This window comes from Dromiciops gliroides, chromosome 4 (assembly GCF_019393635.1).
Source record: "Dromiciops gliroides isolate mDroGli1 chromosome 4, mDroGli1.pri, whole genome shotgun sequence".
In the NCBI taxonomy this organism is placed as follows: Eukaryota; Metazoa; Chordata; class Mammalia; order Microbiotheria; family Microbiotheriidae; genus Dromiciops; species Dromiciops gliroides.
In genome coordinates this window covers 2,398,752-2,422,120 of record NC_057864.1, presented here as the reverse complement: position 1 = coordinate 2,422,120, position 23,369 = coordinate 2,398,752, and the positions used below count along the sequence as shown (strand labels likewise).

The following is a 23,369-nucleotide window of genomic DNA, read 5'->3' as shown; positions in this document are numbered from 1 at the left end:
TCCTTGAGGCAACTCGGATGTGCAGTGACTGCAGTGTTGGACTTGGAGCCAGAAAGACCCCTGGGTTCAAATACACACACACACACACACACACACACAAGTGATTATATGTGTATGTATATAAAATAAAGTAATTATCTGTTGCCAATCTAAAGCATTACTACAGAAATATTGCCACCATTACTACCATCACCACCACCACTACTTCTGTTTCTCAGATTTGGCATTTTAACTCAAACCTCCATACTGTTTTAAGTGCTTTTCCTCATCCCTCAAGAGTGAAAGAGAGGATCCCTACCCGCAGAGGTGTGCCGGAACTGGCTTACTGGCTCCAGGGACTGTTCATTGTTCATTTTGCAGTGTGAACTTTTACATCTCAGAAGGTGGCAAATGCCACAAATCAGGGCTTGATTGTTCTGCTTATTGTGAAAACTTAATAAAATGAGGAGCAATGGGAAGGATGCAGATTAAGCTGAAAAGTTGGTCCTGCAGAGGAAAGGTTTGTTAACCCCTTACCAGCACCTCCCTGCCTTCTTCCTCACCTCTGCCTTTTGGAATCCCTCTTTTCCCTTAAGGCCAAGCTCATGTGCCCGACTCCTAAGGGAAACCTTGGCTGAGCTGCACAGTTCTGTGTTCTTTCCTTCCTCATATTATTATGTATAAAATAGAATGGGTTAGTTTTGACTGGAAGAGAGCTCAGAGGGGGTCTCCTTCAAACCCCTAACTTTAGAGATAAGGAAACTGTGTCCTAACACAGTAAAGTGTCTTGCTCCTGGGTATACACTTAGTAACACAGACTGGTCTGCTCTATAACTCTGCTGCACAGATGCAGGTCTATTTGTTCATTGCCTGGCCCCTGCCTCATCGAGTGTAGGTTCCTTGAAGGCAGGAATGTTTTCTCTTTGCCCGTTTCCCCTGAGCCTAGCCCATACATGAGAGACTTCCTCAATGCTCTTTGGATCCCAGAGCTAAGCACCCTCCTGCAGGCCCGTAGGAGCTTGCACTTAGTCTTCTACTAAGGAGTCGTCTGCCCCTTGGGACTGAGAAAAGGGGCTGCAATGGGGGTAGGGAGCAGAGCAATCCTTCCCTCACCCCGTCCTGCCGCAGGCTGCGCTGCTGCTGAAACTGGACCTCTGAGAATGTCTCACCTGACTGAGGCATTTAGAGGCGACCTTTGATTCTCGGCTTCCGAAAAGTTTCTTTCAAAGTTTGGGGACTGCTAAGAGGGGGAGGGGCCAGAGCTGTCTCTGAACGGGCTTTCAGAGACCAGTTAGTGCATAAGGTGCAAAGCCCAGATCTTGTGTTTAAGCAAGGGATTGATGATAGTCAATTGCTATATTGTCAGTTGCAGGAGAGTTTCATTTCTACGTTCGAGACCCCTCAAACGTGTCCAAGCTTGGGCCGTTTTGATGAAGCAGGGCTTTAAAAAATGGACTTCACTTTTCTTTTTTTGAAAGGGTGAGATGCCTGCAGAAACCTGCTGATGAAAAGACTAAGGAGCGAGCCCAGAGCCGCTTTTCCTTCTCCTGATCTAGTTCCAATGTTCTCCCTCCAAAGCCCTGCAGTCTTGTATACGTTGTAGCAGGGAAGGAGACCAGAAGCTTTTTTTCCTCTTCCTTCTTAAAGGAAAAAAAAAAGTGTACATGCTGAAGCCATGAATCAAAGGCAGTCATGTGACGGAGGGGAGGTGCTGGGCTGGCCCCCAGCCAGTGGCAGGAGCCGCTGGGTGGAACAAGCCGGGCATGAGAAGCCGACAGTGCCTAACGGATCTCCCGCTGGGCACTGTGGTACCCTGCTCGCGAGCCCCGGGACTGGAGGCTGCGGCAGCCGTGCGCGTTGCACCCGTCGCTCGGGCTGGCTCGCCTGAGCCTGTAGCTGCTCTTGGCCAGGCCAGCCCCGGCCCTTCGGTGGCAGGGAGGCTGGGGGAGGAACATGGCCTGCATGCTGAAGGTAATCGCTCCTATCTGTTGCTTGCATGCCGGCCGGCTGGCTGGGCGGGCGGGATGGGAGGAGTGGAATTCAGCTGCATCCCGGTCCCCGGGGGCGTTCGCTGCTGCCGGATGGCTTCTCCTTTTCCTCCGGCCTCAGAGTGGCTCGTCCACAGGCTGCCGGCCTCAGCCTTCCCCCCCTTGCCCTGGTTTTCTCCGCATTGTCAGAACTGCGGGCTAGCAGTTGGGGGTGGGGGGGGGGGTGAGTGACTGTGTGTGTTTGTGGGGGGGAGGACTGTGTGCAGAATAAAGGGCAAGGGGGAGACAAGGGGAAAGGGGGGGGCTGCAGGGAGGGATTGCAGGATGGGGGGCTGGGGCTTGTCTGCCGTGACTGTTCCTCCAAGGGGCTGCTGTCAGGCGTGGAGTCGGCCGCATTACCTGGCGGCCGCAGCATAGCCTGGAAGGGGAGGGAAGGATGGGGGCAGACTCGGGGGTGGGGGGGTGGGAGGAAGAAGGATGGGGGCAGACGGGGAAAGCCTTTCTTTTATTTTTTTCTTTCTCGCGCTCCCGTCCCCGGGGTTGCTGGAGAGTGTGAAATCTTGCGAAGGAAGAGCCTTTTAACGGCCGCTTGGGTAGATCCTCAGCTGGGAGGATCGCGGTGTGCTCTCGGAGGCTGGAGAAACGGACTCCGAAAAGTTCACTGGAGGAGGGTGTGTTTATTAGTGGAGATTCCGGCCCCCTTATGCTAATGAACTTGACGAGAAGCTGCAGCTCGGTGACTTCCTATTGGATCCCACGCTGCCACGCCCCTCCCCTTAAGGTTCTATAGGGTGCAGGTTCCACGCGGGAGGGAAGGAGAGCGTCTGTCTCCGTGGGGTGCCGATGACCTCTGCCCTCAGGCCCGAGCACTTAGAGGCAGATTTTGCCCCCATTCTTGCCATTTCCAGGACATCCCTTACCTGGGCCTTCTCCATTGGGCTTCATTTTTGGATGCTGAGCTAGCTGGGTGTCTGTCACCTCCACAGCCCGGGCATTAGGCAGGGGCTGAGCTCACCTAAGCGCCTATATCATGCCCACTCCCAGTACATTGAGGGGTGGGAGCTGCCTTCACCAGAAGGGCGTCTCCAAGCCCAGAGCCAGGCTCGCTCATTTCCTGCTTGGAAGAAGGGCGAGAGGATTCGTATTTTTATTTCACAAATGGTTGGGGGCGAGTACATTACGACTGGATTTCATTTCTCCGAAGGATGCTTTGAACCTACCCACAACTGGTCTGTTTAACATCATTTGCCAACTTCCCTTTGTCTTTCTGGGGGAGGGGAGAAGGGAAAGAAAACAAACTTCATTGCAGGGAGTCATTTAATGATCCACATGAGAGGCACGTCCTGATGTTCCAGGTGACAAGGTTTACAAGAACCTCCAGGGAACTATTCCTCTCCTCCGGGAAGCGTGTTGGCCACGATTTCCAGATGCCGTGCTCTTGCCTCTCGTTGCCTGACGCTCCGAGGGTGGGTCTGTTTGATCAAGGGTTGGATGCCGCGTTCTCTAAGATCCCTTCCAGTTCTTAGCCTTCTCTCTTTTGATTGTAAAGGGTTTCATTGTTCAGTTGTGGACTTCTCATGCCCCTTCTGCCTCAGAATTGCTTGAGTCTGGGAGATGACAAACTGGAAGCAGCTAGGTGGTGTAGTGGATAGAACATTGGATTTGGCTGTAGGGAGATTCCCACTCAGATCCTACTTCTGACACTTACTAGTTGTTTAACTCTGGGCAAGTCACTTATCCTCTGCCTGGCTCAGTTTCCCCATCTGCCTACTATGTAGCTGGCAGCATGCTAAGCCCTGGGGATAGAAGACCAAGTAAAATAAATCCGCCTTCAGTATTCTAGGGGGAGGGGCACAGGTACATAGGGGTTGGTCAGTGAGCATTAGAGTGCCTACTGTGTGCTAGGAGAGCGATACAAAGAAAGGCAAAAGGTGCTCCTTGTCTCAGGGAGCTCACGGTCCCATGTGATCTAATTAGGTGAAACAATATATACCCAAAGTGCATAAGGTAATTTTGGGAGAGGGGAAATCTTGTAGCTGGGGAGGGAACTTAGGAAAGACTTTGGGAAGAAGGTGTTGGTTGAGCTACCTCAAGTCAAGCAAGTCTTAAGGGTATATGTGCTGTGTGGCCAGCCCTGGGCTCCTCACTCCAGGGAGGTGTTTGTTTGTTTGTTTGTTTTCTGGCAGGGCAGTAAGGGTTAAGTGACTTGCCCAAGGTCATACAGCTAGTGTCAAGTGTCTGAGGTCAGATTTTTTAATTTTTTTTTTTGTTTTTGGTGGGGAAATGAGGGTGAAGTGACTTGCCCAGGGTCACACAGCTAGTAAGTGTCAAGTGTCTGAGGCCAGATTTGAACTCAGGTCCTCCTGAATCCAGGGCTGGTGCTTTATCCACTGTGCCACCTACCTAACCCAACTCCATGGAGTTTTAAAGAATTTAGAAACATGTGCACAAAGCAATCATGGAAGAATAGCAGACAGCAATGCTGAAGTTGGTTAGATTCTTGTCAAGAACATTCTCAAGACCAAACCTTCCTTCTTTGTAAGCATCCAGAGGCCTTATGGGTCTCTCCATGGGGAAATCCTGCTTTTTCCACCTCAGCCCTCAGCAAACAGCAGATCTCGGCTTGGGGCTCAGAGGGCTCCTTCACTTCCCCTCAGCTTGTGTTTTCCTATAGGTCTGATACTTTTCTCCTTATGCAATCTGGATCCAATTCAAAAACTGGAGGGGGAGGGGAAGAAAGACCCGGGCTAGGAATGAAGAAAGGAGAGAGGCCTGACAGCCCTTGAAAACATGCCTGTTTCCTAGGCTAAGTGGCTACAAAACCTCAAACCAGCCTCTCCTTCTTCCCCCTCCCCCCTAACTCTCTACTTTCAAAACCCGGCAAACTATTACTTGGGACAGTGGAAGAAATATGGAGTCAGGAAAGTCACAGCTGCTACGGTGTAACTCTGAAACTATATGATAACCCTGGAAGAACCTGGGGTGTGTATATTTCCTAGTGAGCCTGCCTGCCTACATTGTCCTGGGAAAGTGGTAAATAGGCAGTAGCTGTCCAAGCAGAACTCCGCATAGTGCAGGGCGTGGGGGGGTGGGAGAAAGACAGAGAGAGACAGAGAGAGACAGAGAAACAGAGAGAGAGACAGAGAGAGAGAGAGAGAGAGAGACAGACAGACAGACAGACAGACAGACAGACAGAGACAGATAGAGACAGACAGAGACAGAGACAGAGACAGACAGCAAGAGACAGAGACAGACAAAGAGGGAGACAGAGACAGACAAAGAGAGAGACAGAGAGAGACAGAGAGACAGAGACACACACACACACAGAGAGAGAGAGAGAGAGAGAGAGAGGGGGAGAATATGGTTTTATGTGCTTATCTCAGCATAATCTGTGGGGTAAGACATTAATGCTAGGGCTCTGTGCTGTGGATGAATGGGGCCAATGTTTGCTGGGGTTTGAAATTACAATCCCTCCCCTCCCCTTGTTCTTCTGGACAAAACCATGACCACATACTTGTAAAGAGCATCCTGGTTAGGCCATTCTCTAAGCCAGAGCTTCTTAACTTGGGGGTCCACTGAATACTTGGTCCATGGATAGATTTCAGGGGATTTATTAGCTTGTAGAAGGGGAGGAGGATCGCACCTTTATTTTCCATAACCTCTAACTGAAATCCAGTAGTTCCTTCAAATATTTAAAACCATCCTGAGAAGGGGCCCATAAGCTTCACCAGATTGCCTTTCACTGGTTCCATGACACAGTAAGTGTGAGAACTCCTTGTCTAAGATGGGGTTAGGCACTAAATCTGCTTTTTTTCCTGGTACATCACTCACATAAGAGCTTTATAAAAGTGAAACTGGGTCCTATACTTAGATTATCAGCCTGGGAAACTGATTCAGCCTTGAGGTCTTTGGGGAGAATGATGGTGGGGTTTCGAGATTGGAGAGATGCTGAAGCAAGGGTGTGATTGATTAAACCTGGCTGGAGACAGAACTGGAGGTTTGCCTGTCTCTGGAGGTGACTTTCTACCTATTGGAGATGCTTTTACAGGAAGTCCTGATCAATCCCTTCTACTCTGTAGACTCTGAAAGGACCTTAGCAAAAAAGGTAAATTGAACTATTTCTCAATCAGAAGAAGAGTTGCAAGTATTACCAGGATCATGTTAGAGAAAGCTGCAGTAGCTGCTTGGTTCTTAAAAGGCTCCTTATCTGGTTTATGGATTATCCAGGGCCCTTCCCTCTCCTCCTTCATTCTGCTCCACACCTTTTAAGTGTTTTGCTATCAATTAGCACATTCACCAGAGCATGAAAAGAGAAAGTAGGTGAGACTCAAACACGTTAATTCTGCTCCTTGTTAGCAGCTCAGAAGAGATTTGAAGGTGGGGAGGAGGTTAGACTAATGACAAAAGGCAGGTTTAGGGATTATCTGTGCATTTCATTAGCCCAGCTCTCTCCTTCCTCTCCAGTGCTGGGAATCCATGAGAGCTGGGCTTGGTCTGATTTTTAATCTAAATGCCATCCAACCACTTTCAATTAGGAACCTTTGGTCAGAGTCTTAGGGGGGCAACGATTGCATCATCAGCTGCCTTAGAGAATGGGGTGTTCTTGTTGGGGACCCCCGAGGACTCCAGTCCCCTACCTTTTACTGAATGGAAAGCCTGACAACGAGATGCCAGAAGATTGTGGGATCACTGGTTTTACAGATGATGTAACGGAGCCCTAGAGAGGTTAAATGCTCCGTTCAAGGTTACACAGCAAAGTGGAAGAGTTGAGATTGAGAGCCAGATCCTCCAACTCCCAGTCCAGCCCCTTTCCCACTTTCTCTAGGTAGATAAACCCTTTATCGGTGATGACCACAGGCCCAGGAGGTTAGAGAGGCATGTCACAAACAGGAATGCCATTTATCCTCAGAACAATTGTGACGGGTTGCTCAGTATGTACCAGGCACCATGTTAAATGCTGACGATACAAACTGAAACAAAAAAATAGTCACTCCCCTGAAGAAGCTTCCATTCTAATGGAGACAACAGATAATGGGGAACTGGAGTGAAGACTTAGAAGTCTGAAGAGGGAGGGGTGGGTCTAGGGTCTGGGAGTGAAGTGGTCATCCCGGTCAGCGACTTGCCAATTGGGAGAGTGGGCAGCAAGGCAGAGGCTAGAGCAGACCTCGACACCAGTCTTTGAACCTCTTTAATGAATGAGGTTCCTAGTACCAATTGTTTCTGGGACTGGGAAGAAGTGAAACTGCTTGGAGTCCATTATTATTTCCCAAAGGCATTGCCCCCAAGGCTTGGCAAAGGATAAACTAATGCATTGTAAAAGTTATTACATTTTTTAAAAGAGGAAAACCTTTTCCTAAGGCTCTCCCGTTGGGTCTTATCCAGGTGTTCATGTGTCCCTGGGTTCTTGAAAGTCTCTGCTTGTGGAGCACAAGCGCTGAGAGGCTCTACCCTAAAACAGCTTCAGACATGGGCTAGATGACACACTGGTGTCCAAAGATCAGGCCAGCTGAGGCTGATGGGGCTCAGGAGCCACTGGCCAAAGAGTGATGACTGTTCATCACCAGTGATGCTCAAAACTTGCCTGCTGGGTCACAGACAAGTCAGAGGGTTAAGTGACTTGCCCAGGGTCACACAACTAGTAAGTGTCAAGTGTCTGAGGTCGGATTGAACTCAGGTCCTCCTGAATCCAGGACTGGTGCTTTATCCAGTGCACCACCTAGCTGCCCCACCCATTATCTTTTAACTGAATTTTAGCTTTTCCTTCCATTTAAAATATGATTCTTTAAAAGGGAAGAGTATCTGCTTGAACAAAAATATTTATAGCAGTTCTTATGGTAGTGGCTAAGAATTGGAAATCAAGGCAATGCCCATCAATTGGGGAATGGCTGAACAAGTCGTGGTATATGAATGCAATGGAATACTATTGTGCTACACGAACGTCAGAAAAACTTGGACTTAAAAGAACTGATGTAAAGTGAAGTGAGCAGAACTAGGAAAATGTTTTACACGATAACAGCAATATTGTATGATGAAGAACTGAATGACTTGATTATTCTCAGCAAGATAATGAATGATCCAAGACAATCCCAAAGGACTAATGATGACGCATGCTATCTGCTTCCAGAGAAAGAACTGATATTGTCTGAATACATATTAAAGCATGGGTCTTTCTTTTTTTCTTTCTTCTTTCTTTCTTTCTTTCTTTTCTTTCTTTCTTTCTTTCTTTCTTTCTTTCTTTCTTTCTTTCTTCTTTCTTTCTTTCTTTCTTTCTTTCTTTCTCTTTTCTTTCTTCATTCCTCCCTCCCTCTCTTCCTTCCTCCCTCTCCCCCCTCTCTTTCTCTTTTTCTCTCTCTCCCTCCCTCCCTTTCTTCCATCTTTCCATATTCCGGTGTTTTCCCCTGTACTTAGCACAGAGCTTGGAACACAGGAACAGGATTCTTTTACCAAGAGGAGAAAACATGGATTAGTTTATATGGGAAGTTTGTTTCTAGAATGAGTATTTCTTGTATTTCTGAGCAGTTAAATATGTGCTTCTGGGGGAAGAGCTAATTTTCCTTCTGTCTTTCATTGCTGGGGCTGGGGCCTGCCACATAGGGCTCTTCACTGCTTGTTGGATTTATCAGAAGGTGATGTGATGAGAGCATTGTCTTCTTTGTATTGTTACTTAACTGGTTTACAAGCTTAAAAAAGAAAACTTGGGAAATCGGTTATGAAAATTGCCTTCTAGCGTCTCACTCTGAAAAGCAGCATCAACTCTGGTCATAAATGACCTGCTCATATAATGTGGACGTCTCCTGTTGGGGAGCAGTGGTCATCTCAAGTGTGCTCTCCCATGGGAAGCTTTTGTGGATATTCTGCATTGTTTGTGCTTTCTCCCCATGATTACCTTCATCTGGCTATGCACTTTAAAAAAAAAAAATTTGGTGGGGTAATGAGGGTTAAGTGACTTGCCCAGGGTCACACAGCTAGTGTCAAGTGTCTGAGGGCAAATTTGAACTCAAGTCCTCCTGAATCCAGGGCCTGTGCTTTATCCATTGCGCCACCTAGCTGCCCCTGGCTATGCACTTCTTAAGGGCAAGACTATTTTTAATTTTGTCTTCCTATCCCTAGCACTTATCATCACATCTTGCACATAGTAGGGCATTTCAAATTGTATGTCCAGTAGGCCTCTTAAACTAAATGAGTCCAAAACAGAACTCATTATTTTTCTCCCTCCCCCCTTCCTTTTACCTTCCCTATCATTGTCAAGGGCACCATCCTCTCAGGCTCACAAGCTGAGTCACCCTGGGCTCCACACCTCTCCCTCGATCCCCATCCAATCTGTTGGCAAGGACCATCTTTATTTCTCAAACACTTCCCTTTCTCTCTTCTGACACTGCTCCTTCTCCCCTCCCCCACTGCAGGCCCTTACTATATCACATCTGGGTTGTTTTAATATATTACTGTCTGTCTTGCCTGCCTTAAGTCTCCCCCTACTCTAATCCATCCTCCATTTGGCCACCAAAATGATTCTCTTACTGGAATGAACTCATCTCTTTTAACAATTTCTCATGTGCATCTGTATAATAAACTCTACAGCTTTTTCCTTTCAGATTGGAGGGGGGAGGGGAAAGTTTTTCATATATATATATATATGTTTAGTAAGTGATAGAATTAATTTCTTTTCCTATTGAATTTTAGTAATAGGTTTTGATTTTCAGGCAACAAATTTAAGCCCATTAGATGTGTTTAAGTGACTACTGTGTGCAGAGAATTTGGGAGATTTGGTGAGATACAGTGCCTGCCCTCGTGGAGTTTATAGTCTGGTACGGAGTTTGATACAACTTGTGGTGTCCAGGATCAAATATAAAAGTTTCAGTTTGCCTTTTAAAGCCCTTTACAGTTCTGCCCCTTCCTATTCTTACAGCCTTGTACATTTTACTTTTTTATTTTTAACATTTTATTTCCCTCTGTGTATGCTAAGATACAGGGACATCAGCTTTCTTCTATGAACTCTGGAAATCTTTACTGACTGACCCCTGTGCCTGGAACACAGTCCTACAACACTGTCCCTCCTCATCAAATCTCCTGTCTTCCATCATGACTCAGTTCAAATCCCACTGTCTGTAAGACATCTTTCCCCATCCTCCCCACTGCTAGTGCCTCCTGTCCGAGAGGACCAGCCATGCACACCGTTGAGATCTCTATGAACATGGTTGTCTGAACATTCTTAGACTAGGAGCTCCTTGGGGTCAGGGATGGGTTTTGTTTGTTGTTGATGATGATGATACACAATAATACAGGCATTTGGGGGCAGGGTGATAGAAGTATGTGTGTGGTATGTGTGTCGTGTGTGTATATGTGGTGTGACATGCATGTGTATATGTGGTATGTATATGTTGTGTGTGACATGGTGTGTTGTATGTGTGGTGTGATGTGTGTATGCGGTATATATATTTTGTGTGTGGTGTGTGTGGTGTATATATTTTGGTGTGGTGTGTATGGTGTGTATGTGGTGTATATATTTTGTGTGTGGTGTGTGTATGTGGTGTATATATTTTGTGTGTGGTGTGTGTAGGCGGTATATATATATTTTGTGTGTGGTGTGTATGGTGTGTGTGGTATATATGGTGTGTGTGGTGTATATATTTTGTGTGTGGTGTGTGTATGCGGTGTATATATTTTGTGTGGTGTGTGTGCGCACGAGTGTGTGTGTGTGTATGCGGTGTATATATTTTGTGTGGTGTGTGCGCGCACGAGTATGTGTGTGTGTATGTGTGGTGTGTATGGTGTGTGTGTGGTGTATATATTTTGTGTATATGGTGTATATATTCTGTGTGGTGTGTGTGCATGCGCACAAGTGTGTGTGGTGTGTGTAGTGTGTGTATGCGGTGTATATATTCTGTGTGGTGTGTGCGCACGAGTGTGTGTGTGGTGTATCTATTTTGTGTGTGGTGTGTGTATGAGGTGTATCTATTTTGTGTGTGATGTGTGTATGCAGTGTATATATTCTGTGTGGTGTGTGTGCGCACGAGTGTGTGTGTGGTGTATCTATTTTGTGTGTGGTGTGTGTACGAGGTGTATCTATTTTGTGTGTGGTGTATCTATTTTGTGTGTGGTGTGTGTATGCAGTGTATATATTCTGTGTGGTGTGTGTGCACACAAGTGTGTGTGGTGTGTGTATGCAGTGTATATATTCTGTGTGGTGTGTGTGCGCACGAGTGTGTGTGTGGTGTGTGTATGCGGTGTATATATTCTGTGTGGTGTGTGTGTGTGTGTGTGTGTGTGTGTGTGTGTGTGTGTACACTGAGGATTTCTCTTTGAGCTTTGCTGTGTGAGCTCTAGGGGCTATGGGGGCTTTGCTTGATCTCCAGGCTGTTCGGGGTCTCCCTTACAGTGACCTCAAGAGGCTTGTGGGGCTGCTTGATGTGGCCACAGGCTGGACAGAGGCAGGAGACGTGAACCTGAACTCTGGCTCTGCTCCAGGGTGGCTTGGAATGCATGGAAGGACTGTTGCAAACATACCACGAGTCAGGGGAAGATAATGGAGCATGAACCCAGGGCCGAGGGTTGGAATGTAGCAAGTTCAACGAAGGTGGTGCTTGAAGAGCTGCCAGAGGCTGGTTCGTGAGGCGACCCCAGGCAAGCTCCCATCTCTCCGAGTCATTGAAGTCAACAAGCTTTTATTAAGCACCTACTAGGTGCCTTCCTTCACATGAAGTGCCAGGTAGATAAAGAAAGGCAAAACCTCATGCCTTTTCTCAAGTAGCTCAGTCTAATGTAGGAGGCACCAGGCAGACATCCACGGACAAGCCAGATCTAGGCAGGATGAACTGGGGGCAACCCCGGAGAGAAGGCACCAAGATTGAGGGGGGCTTTAGCTGTGTCTGGGAAGCCAAGAAATAAGGCTGAGGAGGGAGAGAGTTGCAGGCATGGAGGGCAGTCAGTGTTAATGCTCATGATCAGGAGATGGGGTGTTGGGGGTCAGGACCAGCCAGGAGGCTGGCATCTGTGGATCACAGAGTGCGTGGGGGAAGTGGGACTGAACACGACTGGGATGGTGGGGAGGCGGTGTGTCATGGGGGGCTTCCAAAGGCAAACTGAGGATTTTATAGTTGACCCTAGAGGCCATGGGAAGCTGTTGGGAGTTTGCTGTATTGGGGCAGGATGTGGCCAGACATGTTGAAAGAAAGCCAGTTTGAGAGCTGAATGCAAGGCGGATTACAGTGAGGAGAAGGTGAATGGCAGGCAGACTGCCCAGCAATGGTCCAGACCTGAGGGGGATGAGGGCCTGCGCCAGGATGGGAGCATGTCGGAGAAGAAGACAGGGTGCATGGGACCAGGGCTGTTATGAGCTACCCAACCTGACCAAGAGAAAGTCCAGATTTCACCCAGAGGGGAAATTCCCTGGAGTCTCTACTGCGGTAAGCTGCAGACAGGGACACAGGAGAAACTACCAGCACTTCTCACGTAATCTTCTCAGAATCCTTTTCTCCCTTCAGTGACCGAAGAGAGCTTGGCATCATGGATCTCCTCTCAAAGCTGGAAGCCAGAAGAGCTCAGGATCTTCAGGATCTTTCTCCTCTCTTGCTCTCACCAACTCCTTCCACTGCTCATCCAGGCTCAGGGCGATGCAATCCATATCTACCACTAAGGAGATTCTCTCTCTCTTTTTTTTTTCTTTTTTTTAAACAGTATTGTATTTTTTCCCAATTACATGTAAAAATAGTTTTCAACATTTCATTTTTGTAGATTTCTAGTTGCAATTTATCTCCCTCCCTCCCTTCCCTCCCCCCTCCCAAGACAGAAAGCAATATGATATAGGTTATACATTACAATAATGCTAAACATATTTCCACATTAGTCATGTTGTAAGAGAAGAATCAGGAAAAAAGGGAAAAACCACAAGAAAGAAGAAACAACAACAACAACAAAAAAGTGAAAACAGTATGCTTCAATCTGCAGTCAGATTCTATAGTTCTTTTTCTGGATTTGGAGAGCATTTTCTATCACGAGTCTTTTGGCATTGTCTTGGATCATTGTTTTACTAAGAAGAGTTAAGTTGATATCACACAATGTTGCTGTTACTATGTACAATGTTCTCCTGGTTCTGCTCACTTCACCTCAGCATCAGTTCATGTAAGTCTTTCCAGGTTTTTCTGAAATCTGCCTGCTCATCATTTCTTTTTTTTATTCTTAATAGAATTTTATTTTCCAAAATATATGTAAAAACAAAATTTTAACATCAATTTTTAAAAAAACTTTGTGTTCCAACTTCTCTTCCCCCCTCCATTTCCACCCCCCACCCACAAGAACTCAATCAATTCAAAATAAGTTATACATGAGTAGTCATGGAAAAATTCCCATATTAGCTAGTTGTGAGAGAAAATAGTCAAAAAAAACCAAAACTTCAGATTAAGGACCCTGGGCAAATTGCTTGGCCCTGGTTGCCTCACCAAAAAACAAAACAAAACAAAACAAAACAAAAACTCTTCACAAGCAATTCACAGAAGATAGGGCTGATCTGAATATGAAGGGATGATATCTGTAAAGCATTTATGTTTTGTTCTTTGTAGGGCAGACAGGGAGGGGGTGTCTTATGTCTGGGGCTGGATTTGAGCTTGGGGGGCCTCCTGGGTTCAGGGCTGATGCTTTGTCCACTGTGCCACCTAGCTAATCCATGATGACATCATTATTTCAATGGGTTGAGGTGTAGGAGGAATAAACTGGGGGAGGGAGAAGGGGAGAGATGGTCTGGGGAGAGGTAGTTCACATGAAGGAAGCAAGAAGAAAGCTTATGGAGGAGAGTAGAAGAGGGGGAAGGAGTTGGGGAGTGAGGGAACCTTAATATCATCAGAATTGGCTCAAAGAAGGACTAACCTACATACTCAAGTAGGTATCGTACTATACTTTTTTTTTTTATTGAGGCAGTTGGGGTTGGGTGACTTGCCCAGGGTCACACAGCTAGTGGGTGTTGAGTGTCTGAGGCTGGCTTTGAACTCAGGTGCTCCTGAATCCAGGGTCGGTGCTCTATCCACTGTGCCACCTAGCTGCCCCAGTAATATACTTTTGCCCTGGGGGAGGGAGGGACAAAGGAGGGGTGGAGAAGGGAAGGAGGAAAGGGCAGATTGGGGGAAAGAGCAGTAAAGAAGCAAAACACTTTCAAGGAAGATGAAGATGTTCTGCTATGACTGCACCAGTATGACATACGAAATTGCTTGATCTCATAGGGAGGGTTGAGGAGGGAGGGAGGAAAAAAAACTTAGAACACAGAATTAACTCAGGGACCTTGAGCTCATTGGAGTGGGCTCATGGAGGGAATAGCTTTCATACCCAATTTGGAGGACAATCTATTTAACTCCTGCAGGAAAATAGGGAGGGGAAGAGGACAAGGAAAGGAAGGGTGAAAAAAGGGAGTGCAGAGCAAGGGAGAGATAGTCAGAAGTAAGGCACCTCTGAGGAGAAAATAGGGTAAAAAGAAAGAGAGAGTAAATGTCATGGGAAGGGAGTGGGATGGAGGGAAATAGTTATGATGATTGATTATAATGGCAAAATGTATGGTACCTACTTTGCTGGGCTTTGTGAAGAAGATTCTCTGTCAAGCTTAAGGTTGATATAGAGGTTGTGATGAAAAGGATGCTATCAGGAAAAACCTGGAGAGACCTACATGAGCTGAAGCAGAGTGAAATGTACTGTATACAAATAACAGCACTAGTGGGGGATGATCGGCTGGGAAGCATGTGGTTGTTTTCAGCAAGGCAATGATCCAATGTAACCCTGAGGGACTTATGAAGATTGCAGCCCATCTGCAGAGAAAGAACTGATAGTATCTGAAAACAGATGGAAACACATTTAAAATTTTTTTTTTCATTTCCTCTTTGACAATCACTAAGGAGATTCTCATACAATTGGCCCTTTGAGCCCAAGCTTACATTCCTTTTATTTGGGTGGGGGGAGGGCAATGAGGGTTAAGTGACTTGCCCAGGGTCACACAGCTAGTAAGTGTCAAGTGTCTGTGTCTGGATTTGAACTTGGGTCCTCCTGAATCCAGGGTCAGTGCGTTATCTACTTCGACACCTAGCTACCTCCCCACACCCAACCCCCCACCCCCACCCCCACCCCTCACCAGGGTTACATTCCTCCCAGGACTGAAGCTCATTTTTAACTCTTCAGAAACTGTCATTATACCACTTCTCACAGACATGCAGCAATCCAACACAATTCTAGTATGAAATATGACGGAGCTTTACTTCATGGAAGGCATAGAGTCATCAAAGAAGGCAGTCCAGTCTTCTCTCTTCCTCCTATTCAAATATGGTCCCAAAGTAATTGTCCATCCATGTTGCCTGCCCTGAGGTGCATATTGATAGGCAAGCTTCATATGTTTTGGGTTCTAATGCAGCTTACAGTCTGGGCAACAGACATTCTTTATTCATTGGTCATTTGGTCTTCTCTGACTGATCACAAAGCTTTGCCAGGAGAGTATACGTTGTTTTGGGAATTAATGCAATCAGTGCAATGCCGTGTACAAACAGGAGCACCTTGAGGCCTTAAGTAACCACAGGAATTCCTCTTCAGCTTAGATCCACCACTGGAGCTCCCACAGTAGAGACCCCCTTGGGGAGTCTACCTGTACCTGTTCCATAGCCTTATCTGATGTTTATCATCAGAGGATCATCAATAGAGTTATTTCTGTTATTCTGTCATTCAAGAATGATTTTGATCTATGGCCAAGATGCATCTTGTTATGGGGAAGAGCCTCTAGGGTATCTTGTTTTACGAAATCAAATGCTTCCCAGAGATATAGCAGTGCCATCTGGAGAAACAGTAAAGTTAGGTGGAAGGACAAGTTGTGGAGTGAAGATGATGAGCTTACTTTGGGACATGCTGAATTTGAGGTGTCAGTGGGCCATTCAGCAGGCAGTGGAGCTTAGAAGAGAGATCTGGACTAGATAAAGAGATTTGGAAGTCATTTGTGAAGAGCTCATAATTGAAGACATGAGTGTGTGATGTTGCAGAGGGAGAGATATCAAAGCAGGATAAAGCCTTGGTAGACACCTACCCTTGGGGAGGTTGGAGGAGGATGTATAAGAAGAAAGAAATTTTGGCCATATAAGTAGGACAATCAAACAAAGTGATTTTGTGGAATCCCAAGGAGGAGAGGGAAGCATCCATGATGATGAAGCTGTTATTTCCCAATGGTGCACAAGTCTTGGAGGATCATACCGGACTTGTCCATTAGGAGCATCTTGGTAAGCTTGGAGAGAGCAGTCTCAGTTGAATAGTGGGGGTAGAAATCACCTTTCACAGGGCTGAGTCAAGCAGGAAATATTATTTTTCTAGAAGTTCATTAGTAAAGAAGAGAGAGAGGGAGGGAGGGAGGGAGATGGAGAGAGACAGAGACAAGAGACGGGAGGGATGGAGAATATCACTTATCGTTTGATGGGGGAAGATGGGGATGTCAAAGGTGAGGTGAAGGGGTTGTGTTTTGGCAAAAGGGGCTGGCCAGCCCATCCCTTGAGACTATAGAGGAGGAAGGGAAGATGAGAAAAGACTTGGAGAGATTTTAAAAACTAAAGATTTTATAAGAAACAACCCAGAAATACAAAACTGCGCCCTTGCTTAGTTACTGGCTCTATTTAAATCAGTTCATTTCAGCGCCTAAAGCAACCTTGCCCTTTGCCTTCCTTTCACTGTGACTGTTTGCCCATTCAGGTCTTTTCACTTTTTTAATTTTTGTTTTGCCTTTTAATAAACATTTCTATTTAAAGTTTTGAGTTCCAAATTCTGTCCCTCCTTTCCTCCCCTCCCGCTTCAACTGAAGCAGTAAGCCATCAAATGTGGCTTATACATGTGCAATTATGTAAAACATTCCAAGAAAACGAATAAAAGAAAAAAAAATAAAGAAGTGAACAATAGCCTTCTTCAGTCTGTTCGGTCAATATCGTTCCTTCTTTAGAGGTTGGACAGTGGTCTTGATCAATAGTCCTTTGGGATTGTCTTGGATCATTGTTTATGTTCTGTTCTGTTCATCTACCACGGTCTTCCAGTTATTGGTACATGTGTTTCTTTCCCAGACCCTATTATAAGCTCCTGGTGTCTTTGCTGTTTAGAAGCAAGAATCAGGAATTTGAAGCTGGTTGGTTTGATATTTTACTTCATTGTGTAAGTTCATGATTTGTGCTACTTTTCACCGCCTTAATTGTTAAAGGTGATTTCATTTCCAAAATTTCATTATTTAAGGATTAAAAAGGGAGCCAGAGATTCCTAGGGATGAGAGATGGTCACAATTCTTTTTCCAGCATAGGGATGATTCATCACCTTGTTGAGGCTTTTATTAAATAGCAAAAGATCATAGCAGCCATTGGCTTGGTCTTAGGAGACTTAGATGAGTCTCATGATGGAAAAGAGTTCATTTCCAAATGCCAATTGTGCCCCTTCCCTTTGCTCTGGGATCCCCAGTCCTGTGCCCTTCTGTGATGCATGCTGAGTCTTCTCTCTGACTTCTCTCTTCTTCGACCTCCAGACTCCCTGGCTTATAACCCGTGTCAAAAAGAGCATTTGTTAATATTCAAAGTTCAATAATGCCTTTAAGCTCTTGGGTAGGGAACCACTAAATAAGCATATTACTGAACAGATATAAACTCCTCTGGATGGTCCCCAAACATAAGACACATCATTGGTTATTTCTCCCCGGGGACATTTTAATCATTTTCTATTACCTGGTATGAAGTTGTCTCCAGGTCCTTAAGAGCACGGCCACTGGCCACCATTTCAGCCTTTTCTTTCCATGACTACTTGGTGCCGACTCCCTAAATTCTGCCTTTCTTCTGCTGCCTCGGGGATCTGGCCCATGCCTAGGAGATGCCCCCTCCTCTGCCCCGCCAGGGAGACTTTGCATCTGCCTGGAAGGCCTAGCTTGGAAGCCATCTCTCTAGGAATCTCTCCTGATTCCCCTGGTGTTAGCCTTCTCTTTGCTCCCATTGTCCTGTGTCCTTCCCCGTGTCCATGCCAACTGTCCCTTTCCACCATCGTCCACTTGGGGAAAGAGGGGTCCTCTGAAGCTGCGAGCTTGTGGCTGCTGCCTCTGTTCCTTCCGCTGCCTTCCCTACTCTGGGAACCGTGGGAAGGCTTTTGCCTCCTTTGCTTAGTCCCCTAATTATTCCTCCCTGCGTCTGATGTGTATTTTTTTTAAATTTTTTTTACGGGGCAATGGGGTTAAGTGACTTGCCCAGGGTCACACAGCCAGTAAGTGTCAAGCGTCTGAGGCCGGATTTGAACTCAGGAACTCCTGAATCCAGGGCTGGTGCTTTATCCACTGCGCCATCTAGCTGCCCCGCGTCTGATGTGTATTAACTTTGGCTTGTATGGAACCTCAGTGGACTGCCAGGCGCATTGAAAAGAAAGGTGTCAAGCCTTGGGCAGTGCTGTGGCTTTTCAGGGAAAGTAAGGCAATAATAACGTCAACATCGATATGTGCTTTAAGGTGGCAAAGTGCTTTCCGTAGGGGAGCTCTGGCCATTTGAGAAGCTTCAGTGACTCACCCAGTACTACACAGGCAGTGTTATCTGAAGAAGGATTCCCTCCCTTCCTCCTCCCTCCAGGTCCGGGACTTTCTACACTGTGCTGTGAAAACACTTCTGCGTGTTTGACCCCTGTGAGATGTCAACAGCACAAAAGCATTCTAATACACTTTACACCTGTAGTCTGTGTCCACAGATTGCCGATGAGGAGAGGGAGGGCTGGTGGAGTCACGTGGCGAATGAGTAGTGACGTCTGGACTCCAGCCTGGGTTCAGGTTTTCTGGCACCAAGTTCAGGTCTGATCCCACAATAGTTTAATGCCATTAGGCGGCGTAGAGAGGGGAGCGGGACGCAGGTGGGCTCAAGTGCCCGCTGCCAGTGGCCTGAGAGAGACTAGGACCACCAAGGAGGTTTGTGGGATGCTCTTCTTTCTTCTTCTGAATGTCTGAGCTTGCTGGCTTTGTCTTTGAGGATGCTTGCTAGAAATTCTGGCAGACTAGATATGGGACAGACCGGGAATGTTAAGTGGAAAATGACAAATGTGGAGCTCATTTACGCATAGTTTTTGGGTCCACTCCCAGAGAGCGTGACTAAGGCAAAGGAAGGTGTTCCCTGCCGTCTCCCATAGGGACTCTAGTCGAGGGGGCTGCGATGAAGGCAGGGGGCAGAGGGCAGAGGGAACTGGAACCCATGCCCTGAGAACACCTGATTAGCTTGTGACCCAGGCAAGCGGCTTGATGTTTGCCTCAGTTTCCCCTTCTGTGAAATGCTAGTGATAACAGCGCCTACCTGGCCACCTTGTTGTGAGATGAAATGAGATGTGTGTAATGCATTCTGCAGAGCTTGAACCCTCTGATGCCAACCAGGGATTTAAAAAGCAAAGCATTTGAAGTCACCTGTGCTGCCTCACCTACCTGAGAGGTTTATTTGCAGGAGCAAATGACAGAATCAGGGGCTTGTTGTTGTTGCTTTGCGACCCCCAGAGAGTCTCTCAGGGGTTCTCAGCCCTATTGATGTCCTGGATGCCTTCGAGAGCCTGGAAACATGGAATACAAAGGAAAACGGCTTACATGATCCTGTAAAAGCCGCACTGAATCAGTGCTTTAACGTTTGCCAAGCACTTTGCAGATAGTTCCAGGGAGGGGGCTCCTTGGTAAGAATGTGAGGACTATTGCTTCTTCTTATTTGCTCCTGCTCTGTGCCTTGGCATCTTCATTTGTGAAGGAGAACAACGGAATGATATCAGGAGTGGTGGCTTGAGCTGCAGGCTTGGTTGGTTGTATCTGCTTCCTCTCACTTTGGACACTGCTCTTTCTCATAGGCAGGCCAGGATGGTGGGTAGGATGCCAAGTTACTTAGCTGCTGAGGCCTCTCTGTGCTTTGAGACCTTTGACCTTGGAAAGGAAATTATGGGTTGGTAAGGATATATGCTTCCTAAGACAGGATTATTTTTTTATGTGGCAGTGGATCCCATGAGCCTCCTAGACCTGGGATATCATTGATCCAAAGAACTCGTGGGTGAGAAGCTATCTTTGCTGATTCGGAGCCTAGAGCCCTTTGCCCACAACCACACAGTCCATATGCTACATGGATCATGTTTTCATGAACTTCCAGGCTTCCACAATACTGCTTTTTTCCTATGAAGTGTAGATTGTTACTATAAATAAGGAAACTGAAGCAATCTCCGAATTCCCCAGAGTCAAACAGTGAGAAATTATCAGAGCTGGGATCACCGGGTCAAAGATCCAGGGCAGAAAAGGACCTGGGAGGCCAGCAACATAGTGGTTAGAGACCGTTGTATCCAACCGTGTTATTGGACTGCTGAGGGAACTGAGGCACTGAGAGGTTCGATCCCAGGGCTTTCAAAGAGCAGCACAATGGGAACCTTGGCTGGCTAGCCTGAAGCCCTGCAGGACCCAGCCAGGTCAGCCTTGGATCAGAAGTCAGGCTCTGGGCAGGAGGTCTGACTCAATTCTCTCCGTGTCCCTGGGAAAATCTCTTCCCTGCTCTGGGTCTCAGTGTCACATCAGACATTTCTTTGGGTTAGACTCGGGGATCAAATTCCCCCTCCTCCCACTCCCTTACTTCATGCAGACTAACTATAACTGGCATGTTTATAATGCTGGGAGGCGCACAAAGGCACTTTACACACACTCCCTCATTCAATTCTCCCAACCGGCCTGTGTGGCGGGAGCTATTCCTATTCTCATCGCACAGATGGGGTGACCGAGGCAGACAGAGGTGACTCGATTGCTAATGCTCACACTGCTCTAGCCATCTGAATCCATGTCTTCTGAACTCAAACTCCAGGACCCTTTTCCCTGTAGCCTGCTGCAGACAGGACTCGAGGGTGGTGCTGGAATTGGGAAATGAATTGGGCCCCAGGACTCAGAGATTTAAAAAAAAATTCACCTCCATATGAGTGAGTAAATGAATGACATTTGATAGCAGAGCAGCATATACACATATGGCTTCCAAAATGTCATATTTGTAACCTTTGTGGGAAAGTGAAATTTGGATGAATGGGAAAGAATTTTTGCCCATTTGGTAAAATGTTTCTTGGCTTCTGTGAATGCTGCAGGGAGGAATTGGGAGGTTTCTCTGTTGACCTGTGCTTGTTGTGAGAGCCACAGGGGTAGGTAGCTGTTAGCTGGAGGGTGAGGGTGTCTGTCTTCTCCTGCCGCTAGGCTGGTGGTCAGGACATTTGGTTGGCCAGTGGGACCCTGGACAAAGCACTCATTTCTCTGTGTTTCAGAAGGTATAAGTGGTGAGTGAGTCGCAATCAGCATGGATGGAGGCTGTACTCCACTGACCAAAGCCCAGATCCATGAAGCATGTGCAGTGGAAAGAGTACTCACCAACTCTGGAGGGAGAGGACCTGAGTTCAAATCCTACATCTGAAAGATCCTATCTGTGTGACTTCGGGAAGTGTCACTTGCCTTCCCTGGGCTCCCTTTTCTCATTTGTAAAAGGAGGGGGGTGGGAGAACTGGGCCCTCAGCTCTCTGTGCACTTGAACTCTGTTACTCTGCCATTGTCCTTGGTGTAGCCATTGCTTCCCTGTGATACCCGAGTAGGCTGGTACTTGGGAAGTGCTTCTTGCCCTAAACAGCCCTGAGAAGAAATGATTCCCCCGCCCCTGAATGAGCTCTTCAGTAAATATTTGTTAGAGATTGTGCGCAGTCTTGGTGGGTGCTTCTGTCTTGATGTGCTGCTAGATGGTAGTGCCCAGAAAAATGCCAGCTGGTTGTTGAGTGGGAGGCATCTGCCTGTGAGCGAAGGTGGGTGTAGGATGGGGCTTGGGTGCTCTGGGCCCAGCTACGGGGGTGAAAGATGCCCCTGTGCCTTTGCAGAGGACAGTCTCCATACCTGAGACTCTCCTCCCCCCCCCCTACCCCAACCTCGCAGGGTCCGCCCCATCCGTCAGGACTCAGCCCAAGTCTCTTTTGGCTGCTGCACCCATCTGTGCACAGTCTCCTTGGATAGAATGGGATTCCTGAGTTCTCAGACTATTTTGTCTGTTCTCTTTGCACCTCCAGCTCCTCGAGCAGTGCCTGGCACCTAGAAGGCACCAATTAAATGTTTGCCCAGGGAGTATTGACAGGCCACAGTTAAACAGTAAGTACAGTACATGGCAGGGTCAGGATTTGAACCCAAGTCCTTTCTTTCTGGGTCTATCATTTCTCTGGCTAAGCCATGCAGAAGCCTGAAAAACCTTGAAAAGAATTTCACTTTCCTTCCTTCCTTCCTAATCCTCATTTCTCCTCCCCACACCCAGCTTCTCTGTGGTACTCGGAGCTTTGGGTACCTTCTCAGAAGGGCAGCACGGAGTCATGACACTGCCCGAGGGGCCAACTGCCACCCATTTTCTGTCTCCAACCCCATGAATCCACCAGGAGCAAATCCCCCCTTTCCACGAACTCTTCAGGAAGCCCCGGCCTCCCATTCTGGAGGGGCTCCAGGCTTGCCTTGATGAACGCAGCCGGGCACAGATGGAGGTGGGGAAGGGAGCGGTGGAGAGGTTGGTAACCTAGGCAACATTTACCTATTTGGATGAAAAAGCAGACCCGTTTGAGCTGTTGGCACAGCCCTACGCCCGCAGGATTACAGCGAGTTAGAGGGGAGCGGGGAAGAAGCAATTTTCCCCAGTAACGAGGTGGATGCAGGGGCTAATTCTTGCCGGCTGGCAGCTCCTTTGCTGCTTCTCAGAGAGGTAGACTGCCCAGGCTGGGAGGCAAAGTGGGGCCCGAGAGCCCTCCTCCAGAACATTGCCTGGGAACTTGGACGGCCTCGCAAGAAGCACAAAGCAAAACAGAACAACCCAAAGCAGCGGGGCCCGTGCCCACTTGGTACGTTTCCTGGCCTTTTCAAGAGCTTGTTGCCTTTAGCCCAGCCCGGCAGGGGAACAGGAAGCTCCCCTCCTGCTGCTGCCTCTGCAGGGCCTTGCCATGTGAATGTGCACCATTGAGTCGGTGGGCAGGGGAATGAGCACTGAGCCCTTCTCTGACTTACTAGAGAAGCCGACTCTGGGAGGGGCTGGAGGGCCCCGAGGCACACAGAGCAGAGAGACGGAGGTGGGGGGGGGGCGGGGCGGGGACTCGCCGCTGTCCTCCAGGGTCGGAAGGTGCTGGTATGGTGGAAGATACATGAGGCGGCTTCTGCGTGCTCCCAAAGGGCTGAACCACCAGCCCCGGGGGAAGCTGCAAGGGGTGGGGCGGACAGGGAAGCTTAACGACAAGAAAATCTTAACAAAGGGGGCCCTTCCAAGGTGGCAGGGCTACCTGGGGGACGGGCAGGTTTCCTCCTCACTGGGGGTCTGCAAGGCACACTGAGGATCATCCTTTGTTAGGGAGGTATCATCTCCAGATGGTTGTTGAGAATGCGTCCTTTTACAGCCATGG

The 23,369-nt window shown here is 47.5% G+C and overlaps 1 protein-coding gene across 4 annotated transcripts in view; it reads left to right on the top strand.

The window, feature by feature from the left end:
- The first annotated feature begins 1,742 nt into the window (after positions 1–1,742).
- ST6GALNAC3 (ST6 N-acetylgalactosaminide alpha-2,6-sialyltransferase 3) overlaps positions 1,743–23,369 on the top strand; it is a 576,955-nt gene continuing 555,328 nt past the window's right edge. For all 4 annotated transcript variants that reach the window (XM_044004647.1, XM_044004645.1, XM_044004648.1 and 1 more), the window contains exon 1: positions 1,743–1,950. In XM_044004647.1, coding sequence (XP_043860582.1) covers positions 1,933–1,950 — 18 coding nt within the window. In that variant the 5' untranslated portion in view covers positions 1,743–1,932. The remainder of the gene's footprint in view (positions 1,951–23,369) is intronic.